Source organism: Aegilops tauschii, chromosome 6 (assembly GCF_002575655.3).
Source record: "Aegilops tauschii subsp. strangulata cultivar AL8/78 chromosome 6, Aet v6.0, whole genome shotgun sequence".
Taxonomy (NCBI): Eukaryota; Viridiplantae; Streptophyta; class Magnoliopsida; order Poales; family Poaceae; genus Aegilops; species Aegilops tauschii.
Genome location: NC_053040.3, coordinates 414,634,602 through 414,645,571, shown reverse-complemented (window position 1 = coordinate 414,645,571; position 10,970 = coordinate 414,634,602). Strand labels below are relative to the sequence as shown.

The 10,970-nt window shown below is 47.1% G+C and overlaps 2 protein-coding genes across 3 annotated transcripts; one reads left to right on the top strand and one right to left on the bottom strand.

The window, feature by feature from the left end:
* The first annotated feature begins 1,530 nt into the window (after positions 1-1,530).
* Positions 1,531-4,414, top strand: LOC109741203 (uncharacterized). 2 transcript variants are annotated; one of them, XM_040392794.3, is made up of 5 exons: positions 1,531-1,976; positions 2,752-2,876; positions 3,015-3,278; positions 3,385-3,554; positions 3,729-4,414. In XM_040392794.3, the coding sequence occupies exons 1-5, from the start codon at positions 1,605-1,607 to the stop codon at positions 4,127-4,129; spliced, it is 1,332 nt and encodes a 443-aa protein (XP_040248728.1). In that variant the 5' UTR covers positions 1,531-1,604; the 3' UTR covers positions 4,130-4,414. The 2 variants fall into 2 exon arrangements, with proteins under 2 accessions (XP_040248728.1, XP_020155865.1); XM_020300276.4 differs by having other exon boundaries at positions 1,532-1,976; positions 2,964-3,278.
* A 2,632-nt stretch (positions 4,415-7,046) lies between these two features.
* On the bottom strand, positions 7,047-9,793 carry LOC109741213 (protein FAR1-RELATED SEQUENCE 5-like). Its single transcript, XM_020300283.1, has 4 exons — positions 9,776-9,793; positions 8,976-9,186; positions 7,933-8,113; positions 7,047-7,860 (listed from the first exon to the last, which is right to left on the bottom strand). Exons 1-4 carry the CDS (start codon positions 9,791-9,793, stop codon positions 7,047-7,049), a joined length of 1,224 nt encoding a protein of 407 aa, XP_020155872.1.
* Positions 9,794-10,970: the final 1,177 nt, after the last annotated feature.

Genomic DNA, 10,970 nt, shown 5'->3' with positions numbered 1-10,970 from the left:
GTCAAATTCGAAGGGAGACAACTAGTACGTCTTATCCTGACGAAAGGTGGTCTTCGCGTGCAAAGCTTCTGGTCGTGACGCCGTGGTGGGCACGGCGATGACCTCCGTCCTGCCGTCCTGGCGGTCTTGGTCTTGTAGCATGGAAATGGAAACCTTTGGTTGATGCCTCGGGACTCCGCGCCTGCGCTTGCCTCTTTAGCACCAAAGAGGAAACCTGTTGTACTGTGCCCGCCTGGCCTTGGTCGTTATGGCTTGCGTCATCCAAACCCCACGAGGTGAGGGCTTGCGTAGAAATCTCCACTCCTCAGGAGCCAACCTAAGGAGTCCGCTCCTTCTGGAGGTCTTGGCGTCGTCCGCCTCGCGAGGCTTGGCCCTTCGCGAGGGTCTTGTATTGTTGGTGCCGAAGATGGGTCGTACCAGGCCGTCAATGGAGCCACGCGATGGGCCGCAGGCAGGCAAGTCTGGGTACCCTGGTTCCCAGAACGCCGACATCGGAGGGATTCATGACAGGGAGTGGTGTGGAGAGGGATGAGTGTGGCTATATCAGGGGCACCGGGGCAACGGTTTAAATAGCACCCGTGGACGGTAGACGAACGAACGTGTGGCGCGGAGGAGACGCCTCGCCAACCGCGCGCCATCAATGCGGGCGGCAGACGGACGGACGGGCGACTGTCGTGTCGTTTGAACGTGTGGCGGTCGCGTGGAACAGGAAGCAGCACGGGCGGCACTCTCTCGGCCGGCGCGCCGCTTCAATGCCGACGCCAGTGAGCGGCCGCTTCCGCTCTGGGCGGGTATGAATGCGGGCGCCGGCACTCTGGAGCGGCGTTGACCGAAAACGCGCGGGAAGGATGAGGGCTTTTTTGTGGTCCAGGGCGTTCAAAAACGAACTTGGGATCGGTCCAAACTTTCGCAAAACTCCTCACTTTTGTCTTCGGTTTATGAAAAAATCGTGTCCGGACCGCTCCACAAACCGATACAAGGTTACCTTGAATGGCTTCCGCGTTTTTCTTTTTTTTGAGGAACTGGCAGACTGTACTGCCGATATATTAAGGAGGAGTGAAAAAGTGCTACAAATGTCAGATTACAGACCAGGTTTTTAGGTGCCCTCCACCAGGTTTGGAAAAGAGAAAATCAATCAGGTTCGGGTTCTGGGCTGTTTTCCACATCTGAAAGCCAATGGACAGAAAGGGCCGGCTGTAGGATGTCCTGCCTAATGAGTTGGAGAATGGCAGATTCCTGAAGCACCTTCTGATCGAATGGCTTCCGCGTTTTGGTCCGGAAGGTTTATAGGTCGGCGTTGGAGATGCCCTTAGTCCCTAAAAAACCAGGGCGTTAGATAAAGAAAAAGGATTGCACAGGCGCAGCATCGATGATCCACAGAGCAGGGTGATGGGCGGTGCAGGGGCCGAGACGACCGGCACACGACACGAGCGCGCGGCGGCCCCTCCTCCCGAGAGCGCGCCTCAGCAGACACTTCTTCCCTGTCCTGTCGCTGATGGGCGACCGCTCGTCTTAAAAGTCCCTGCCGACGCCTTTCCCACGCCCTACCCCTTTTTACTGCGCTGCGCACGCCCACAGCCTGCAGCTAGCTTGCGACGGGTCACATGACGACGACGCGCCCCGCCGCTACGACCGAGGAGGAGGAGATGGTCATGGCCGCCTCTGCAGCGGCCAATGCCGCGCCACCGGACGCAGACGATCGGGAGCAGCAGAAGAAGGCGCGGGCCAGGAACAAGAAGAAGAAGAAGAAGCGGCGGAGGGCGCCGAGCGAGGAGGAGCTGGCCGCGCTGAGGTCCGTGCTCCTCTGGGCCCGCCGCGGCGAGGCGGGCGACGACGATGCGGCGGACTGTGGTGGGCACCTGTTGCCGGCGGGAAGGCGGCGGCCGCGCGTGGCGGTGGAACTGCATGCGCACTCGGCGCGCAGCGACGGCTCGCTCTCGCCCGCGGCGCTCGTGGAGCGCGCGCACCGCAACGGGGTAAGCCTTCTTTCCCGCCTGTCACCAACTGCAGAGACGTTCGCGACGAAACAACTACGACATGCCTCCATCTTTTTACAAGCGTAAATGCAAAGTTCTTCAGTTCCCTAGTAATAGCCGATGACATGTTCGATCTCATCCTCGTTCGCTGCTAAACACCTCCGCTACTACTTGTGTTAGTCTAGCTGCGCTTTGATGTGGCACTCTCTGTTTTTTAAGCCTGCATATACAATTTATTGAAGTCAAACTTTGTAAAGTTTGACCAACTTTATAAAAAAGAAATATCAACATTCACAATATTTAATCAATATCATTAGATGCATCAAGAAAATCATACTTCCTCGGATTCATATTAATTGTCATTGTATAACTTAGAGAGTACTCCCTCCGTCCTGAATTACGTGTCGCAGAAATGGATGTCTGCGATAAGTAATTCGGGACGGAGGGAGTACTATATAACTTTCGTACGGCGGATGTTGATACTTTTAATATATATAATTTTGGTCACATATTGCATGGTTTGACTTCAAACAAATCTTGTACGCGCTGTAAAAAGGAACGGAGGGAGTATTTTCTTTTCGTGTTACTTCTATAAAAGGGCCACATGGCTATTTCCATGCCATATAGTATAATGAACTGCATTGGGATAACCACCTGCCAGAAATCAATCAAGGAGTGGCTTTCTGCATCAACAATCATCTGTTTATAAGCTGTTTCTGAATGCAAATGCCTAGCACATTCCTAGGCTAACTCTGTTACCTGGTGACCAGCACAGGTGAAAGTGCTCGCACTGACTGATCATGACACCATGGCGGGTGTTGCGGAGGCGATGGAGACTGCAAAGGAATTTTCCATCAGGATCATTCCTGCTGTTGAGATAAGCGCCGTTTATTCACCTAGGTAACTCTCTTCTCCACCCTAAAATTTGTAACATGTTTTGATCGCACAGAAGTGGTTAATTCTCAAAGTTGTTAATTGTTCTGAAAGTAATGGATCAGGAGCCAATGAACCTGTTCATGTTCTTGCATACTTCGGTAGTTGGGGGCCTGCTAAATCTCAGGAACTGGAGAAGGTTCTATCTAGCATCAGGGAGGGCCGCTATACACGTGCCAAGGAGATGCTATCGAAACTTAGGAGCCTCGGCATGGCATTGAACTTTGAAGATGTGTCTAATATAGCAGGGAATGGAGTGGCTCCAGGGCGGGTCCACGTGGCGCGTGCCATGGTTGAAGCTGGATATGTTGATAATCTGAGGCAAGCTTTCAGCAGGTACTTGTACGATGGAGGGCCCGCTTATGCTATGTAAGTATACATTTTGGATCATGGTCATGCATGTTTTTTGCTTCATTTTGCACCAGATGCAGAGTAGTTACTATGTACTGATGTGGATTTCTGCTGTTCATTGTAGTGGTAGTGAGCCAGCTGGGGAATCTGTTGTGCAGCTAATATGTAGAACCGGGGGCATAGCTGTTTTGGCTCATCCGTGGGCATTGAAAAATCCTGCTCCTGTGATAAAGGATTTGAAAGCTGCTGGTCTGCATGCTATTGAGGTCTATCGAAGCGATGGGAAGCTATCTGGTATGAACAGCATGATCACTTTGCAGTCATAACAAGTGATACTTCATGTTGCCAATTTATGCAGATACTAATGATGCATCTAACGTACATGTCTATTGTATCCCTTTGTTGAGAAGAAAATGTCTAATGTATCTGAACTTCAATGCAATTAACTGCTGAATATTTCTAAAACAGGATTGAGTGATCTGGCTGATACTTATGAGCTTCTGAAGCTTGGTGGATCAGATTACCATGGAAGAGATGACAAGGAAGAACCTGATATAGGAAGTGTTGATCTTCCGGTCTTGGCATTTTTTAGATTTCTTGAGGCAGCTCAACCAATTTGGTGCAATGCTATCAAGGAAATTTTTGCAAACACCACTGAAAGAACTGGCTTGAATGGCCCAAAAGAATGTCATCGGACTAGCTCTGTAGATGATTTATGTAATATGTGCCTTTCTTCTCCAGAACTGGAGGAAACAGATGATTCTGAGGTTGAGGTCCTCCGGACGGAATTTGCGGACATTATCCTAAGCAACAGAAGCTGCAAGACGCTTACTGAACAGCGTGCAGAAATCACCTCTCTTCTCCACTGACACAGTCTGGTTTGTGCAGTTTTAGACATTGACTGAGAGGACATGATCTGGGCTGGACTTTAATCTATTCATATTGTGGAAAAATAGAAATTGTCCAGTGGGCGTGTGGTAATGTTTTATATGATCGATTGACTGTGCAGAAGTAATATGGTAAGATCCATAAATTAACCATCAACCTTTCGGTATGCCACTTCTCTTATAGGATATGTAGATTTCTTGTATCCTTTTGCTTAATCAGTTAATACATTTTACGAAAATGGCGAAAGCAGATTCCTTTTTTTTTCAGTATGTCACTTCTCTTATAGGATATGTATACAAGTCATGTAATTTGGTCCTTGTCCTAGTCAATGATGTTGGACCTAAGGTTTGGAATGGGCCAAATATGGAGCAGATAATAACTACAGTAAATCTTATCTCTATCCATTTAAAATTTCAAAACTGACAAGTGGTAAATACAAGAGCAAAGGACAGCAGTTCCAGCTCTAATGTTCGTAAAGTTTTGTGTACACTCCCTTTTGAAAATAGCGGGGTGTTGTATACAATGAGAAAAATAATTGAAACCTGTATTTTAATTTGCTGCAGTCTTTTTGTTGGCGTATGCCCCTACCAAGCTGCATAAACTCCTCTTCCCATCTAGAAAGTAATTAATCAGATCATGCATGTTTGTTCCTTAGAGCGAATGTGGAAACTCCTTTTTACCCTTCTTTTGTAGGAATCGCGTAACCCAATTTAAAGAATATGATATATATTTACTTACTATGGCAAGGATGCATAAGAAATCATATAAATCACAGTGCAGCTTCTTTGACGATTTGTTGAACTTAGTTATGTACTCCTTCCGTCCCAAAATAATTGTCTCAACTTTAATATAACTTTGTACTAAAGTTAGTACAAAATTGAGACACTAGAGGGTGCTTGGATACGTTTTAGTCTCATGACTAAAAGTAGTGAGACTAAAACTTGCTAGCCTCACCCATGCTTGGATCCAAATACTAAAATCAAATTAATGAGCATTTATTATCCTCCAAACCCTCCAATCCAGAACTCGCCTATGTTAAAGAAGAGGAGTTAAATGAGGAGAGAGAGGACTAATCCATATTTTAGTAGGGGTGCCCCTGACTAAAAAAATTTAGTCTCAAGACTAGTTTTAGCCCCTCTTTAGTCAGGGGTGCTTGGAACTTTAGCCTCTTAAAGAGACTATTTTTAGTCAGACTAAAATAAGTCCCTTGAATCCAAGCACCCTCCTAGTAGTTGATTCAAATTGTGGATAAGGACAAGGTTATCTCAATTTCCAGATCTCTCTACGTGCAAACGGAGTGATTAAATGTAAATCGTATCGCTTGACGGCCCATTTCGCGGCCCATGTCCATAAGGATTTCATGGCCTGTCTAGAATTAATCTATTCTAAGTCGTTTGCCGAAATCACTAATTAAGGAGTACTCGTTGCAAAGAACACTCCATCTTCCCAGGTCACGACAAGTGGCGCACATGCATCGCGCCACTTGTCGTAACCTGGGAGTTTTCCCTTGTTTCGTAGATTCGTTTATTCAAAACGTTTTATCTCTTAAACCATGCGTCCAAATCTCAAACCGTTTTCACCATTGGATTCCTCGCGTCGAGATCTTCAAAACTAGATCCCATGTTGATAGGTTTTGATGAAGTTTTTTTCACGAAAAAAACCGGACGAAAAAAACCGGACAAAAAACCAAACCGGGAAAACGGTTTTTTCCCTTTTCGAAAGAGTCACGCCCGTGCCTCTCGCGAAATCACAACCGTGCCTCTCGTGGAAGCAAAACCGTGACTCTCGTGGAAAGAAAAAAAAACAGAAAACACGTTTTTTTCCCTTTCCGAAAGAGGCACGCCCATGACTCTCGCGAAAGCACAACCGTGCCTCTGGCAAAAGCAAAACCGTGACTCTCGCGAAAGAAAAAAAACAGAAAACGCGTATTTTTTCCCTTTCCGAGAGGAGACAATATCAGGTGAAAACCCAGCCTTCAGTGGAAGCGTGGAAACCTTATCACAGGCTGTTGGATCTTGTATGTATGGACTAGATTCATTCATAACTGCTACATGCAGTTTTGCAGAAAAACGCCCGCTCCCAGTGAAGCTATTCTGCACATAACCCCCTGATGCATACAAGTATCACAGCTAGCTCCTCGTCACATGTGATGCTTAGTCACATGCCCTTCCTTGCGTCGGTGCTTTCTCCAAGTATATGAGCCTCATATCACAGCTAGCTTAATTAGAACCATGTCCAATGAAGCTCTGCCAAAAAATGTTGAAGTCTGCCCAGTTCCTTGTAAATTTAAATAGAACAAATAGTACAATAGAACAACTTAAACCATTGCCCAGATCAATGCCGAAACCACAACCAAACCATTGCCCAGTTCAAGAACTCCTGACATAGCATATTCCAGCAATTGAGACCATTGCCTAGAATAGATTTAAGTAAGGCAAACAGTACAGTTGCACATAGTGTGATTATGCAACATCAATCTGATTCAGTCACTCAAGATAATGCCTCACTCCAGTACACACTTACAAAATAGACGCGTCATTAAAATCTACACTTTTATATGCATCAGTCATTGAGCACACAGCTCCAGTACACTAGCTTACAACTTGCAGAAGTCTGGCACCAACAACTAATAGCTCCATTACTCTAGCCAAGAACACACCAATGGAATAATTTTAGTCCTAATAACTTGCAGAAGTCGGTAGGGCCACCAAGCAACCTGAAACAAAAAAGTTTAATTGGTCAAGCCATAGGAAACATCGCTGGAAATTATACAAAAAAATTATAAACAATTTTTTAATACTAATCTATGAATATAGTTACACCAGTGTGTGTTGTATTTATTAGCAAGCAAAATTTTAGAACTATTCTCTAAACTAAGTCCAGAGGAATGTACCATAATCATGTCTGCTGCATTTCCTTGTCCTTGTTCTTGTTCTTCTCTTTCTGTCTTTGCTTTCCACCCTTATCCCTGTACCCCTTTAGTCTTTTGATTCTACCCCTTGATCGAATATCATTTGGAGGATGGATATGAACCTCACTTGGAATGGAACAACCTAAAAATTCCTCAAATTCTTCTGTTTGAGTTTGTTTTTTCGCTGGAACTTGGGTAGACAATTTCTCTCCAAGTGCAAAAATGTGATCTCTCAAGAATTGCATGCCGACCTGAGATTGCTTCGCTTGTACTAAAAGGTCTTCCATCTTCTTACATGTTTCTGAAGCTAATTTTTGTATCTCCGGATCAATTGAACTGCTCTCATTGCCTTCCAATAGAATGCCGTCCTCGTCAAAGACTGGCTCGGTTTTGCAGTCCTTTCTAAACCTTTTGAGTACATAATGCTTTGGCAATTCATTTAGCTGGGCAGTTCTTAGGACATGGATCAGATGACGACATGGGATACCATGTGTCTCAAACAACTTACATGTGCAAGAACCTACCATGGTTGTTGTGTTGTAAGTTACCACCCTTAGTTTCTTATAGCCATCATGTATAGTTACTGTTTTAACCTCACCATCATGTGCCATCATCTCAACAAGGCAACGATCCCTATCAGCAAGCAACTCATGTTGAAAATCCTGAAATATCTCATGCGTGAACACCTCACTGCCATGCTTTTCAATCGCCCATGATGTCTTCAACACAGGCATCGTATGTAGGCTCACATGGTCCTCTTGCAACTCCTTATGAAGTTGTTCTTCCAAAGCCGTGTCAAATCTAAGCCAAAACTCAACCAAAGCATGTTTGTAACCAATAATACGTGAGAAAAAAGAATTGGCACTCTCTAACCTTGAAGTGGTCCGCATAAGCCCTGACAAAGCTATTTCTTTGAAATAAGCTGGTATCCATGATTCTCGAAGGCTGAACCTTTTACTGAACCATTCATCATCTTCCAACCCATACTCTGACATAATTTCTTTCCGTCGTTCCTCAAATTCAGTAGGAGTTTCAGAAGACCACACGCACCGACCTAATCGTTCATGGAAATCCTCATCGGTCTTCAAATCAGGGCCAACCTTTTGCGGGATCTTATTCATAATATGCCACATGCATAGCCTATGTGCGGCTGCTGGGAAAACTTCCCTTATTGCATTGTCCATGCTACTACATTCGTCGGTTATTATAAACCTAGGTGCAGCCCCTCCCATAGCTTTCAAGAATGTGCGAAACAACCACTTGTAAGAATCTGCCTTCTCATCGTGTAACATTGCAGCACCAAAACAAACACTTGCCTTATGGTGATTGATTCCAGTAAAGGGGGTGAATATCATGTTATATTGATTGGTGCTATACGTGGAGTCAAAGGACACAAGCTCTCCAAACAGAGCATAATTTTTCCTACATGTGGCATCCGCCCAGAACACATGTACCAGTCTGCCCTTATCATCAAGAACATAGTCAAAATAAAATCCTGAATTTGCAAGATGTTTTCTAGCAAGCTGGTCAACAAACATTTGAGCATCGGATGACTTGATGAGGCACCTAAGGTTTCGGTGGTGATTTTGCAAGTCTCTCTTTGTACAACCAACATTCTCAAACCCCCCCAAGTCTACACGAAGGAACCTGTATGCTAGGGATGTGCCAATGCTAGCTTTATGACAGTTCCATAATGTAGTTTTTGCTTGTTGGCTCACTTTCCTGTTTGATCTGATGAATTGTTTTTTACTGGGCGTGCCAAGTGTGTGTGTGTGTGTGCTCCTGTTCGAAAAGTGTCACAATGTACTTATTCTCGACCGTGCGTTTGACCGCAAGTTTAGCTTCGCACCCACATCTAGTGATTTTCCTCTCATATCTCCTCTTACTACCAGTGCTAGCTACCAAAGTTTCCTTACCTTTCCGCTCTTCACGGAAACCTTCACGGTCACAGTAGAAACGCTTGTGAGTAATGACACCATTGACAATCTTTTGCTGCCCCACACGTACTGAAAAACCAACATGATGTGCATAAGCTTCATAGAACTCCTTGGCTGCGTTCAAATCAGCAAAAGTCATCCCAATGGCTGGTCTGATGGCATCATCACACTCTGGAGTACAAGATGAGCCCTACATTTTGAACGAAAAGCACAACGGATTTACTATGTTGGAACACAGGAAATTATAAAGATGTACTCTCTCTGTAAAGAGATATAAGATCGTTTATAGATCACTAAAGTAGTGAGGGGGTACATATTAGTTATGCAAGTACTTACACAGAAAGGTGCACTATAGGATTTCTGTGGTGTAGTAAACCCAATGTCCAGACTTGGCCTAGTGTGGACGGCTGATTCTGCATCAGACTAGACATCACAAATAGCCAAAGAAGGAGCCTTGCTTACTTCACTTTGGCATTCCATAGTTACTGCAGAAAACAAGATATACAGTTTCTAAGTGGAATCATAGGAGCCACCCAATATGTGTCTTCCAGAATAGCATAAAATAAAATAAATGGTAGAAGGAACATTCAAGTGCTATCATTACCTAATCTCAGCTCACTTTACCAATCAATTGCAATAGAAACTTACATCATCTAGTTCACTGTCAGCAACACTAGTAGCAGTGGGACACACACACATCTGTAGTACCATCTACATCCCATGGACGTACTACTAGTTTCCAGAACCATTAGCATATCATTAGTGTGTGAAAAATTCACCTGGCTGTAGCTGGTCATGAGAGGTCAGATGGGCTGTGAGTGCCCACACCGGCTGGGCCGATTCAGTTTACATACTTATCATCATCTAAATTCCATCAGGCACACATCCCTCCCGCGCCGCCACCCGCGAGGCGGCCGGGGAGGGCGCCCCGATCTTCTCCGCTCGGCCCCCTCTCCCTCCCTACTCCCCCTCGCCGCCGCTGGAGGGCGCGGCCGGGCGAAGCCCGGTCTGCGCAGGCGGCGGCGGGGCTTCCTTCGTCCCCTCGCGCGGGTGGTCAGGCGCGGGCCAGATCCGCCGGGCCTGGGCGCCGGACTGGTTGGCGGGCGCGGCGGCACGGCGTGCTGCGGAGTGGTCGGCGACGAGCTCCTGGCGGCGGTGCGGCGGGCGTCATGGTGGTGGTTCTCGCCTCTTGGCGCGCGGGGCTGACTCCGGGGCGGCGGCGCGGGCATGGACTCATCATCTGTTCCTGTGGGCGCGGCCTCGGCCTCCCCTGCTCGGCCGGCGGGTCTCGGTGTGGGGGGGGGCTTCTCCCTACTGAGATCTGGCTTGCGGGATCTTCCAGATCCCGGCAAGGATGGCGGCGACCCGTGCACGAGAGATGGAGGTCTTCGATCAGATCTGGGTGAAAACCTGCTATTGGCTATTGCCAAGGCCGACGATGGCGACGCTGTCTGCGTCGTTCCCTTCCTGAAGGCATCGTTGTGGAGAAGTTCAAGGCCACTCTCTGCTACCTCCGGGGGAAACCCTAGATCAGTAGATCGGATGACGGCGGCTCTCTGGTGTCGTTTCCCCCCGGGGGCGTCATTCTTGGAGGTGCACACGGGCTCGAGGGACTAGAGGACGGCGACTTTGGTGGAGCGGTGCTTCATCTTTCACATTGATGGTGGCGGATCTCGGCGGCATGGTGCTGTGGAGACTCGGCGTCTGATGCGCGGAGATGGACTTGTGCAGGAGGAGGAAGCTGTCTGGCGTCACGGGGACGTCGATGGCAGAGTGGCCAGACAAGGTAGAAGCCTCAATATGATCTGAAGACGGACATGTGAAAGATGGCGGCGACGACACACGAGTGCGTCTAACCGGATTGTGCCCCAGACCCGGTATGTGGCTCGGCTGGGGCTTCCGAATGAGTTTCGGCTTCCGGTTTTTGATGTTAGGCTTAGGTGAGTGGTTTGGGTAGTGGCCCAGCTAGCACCC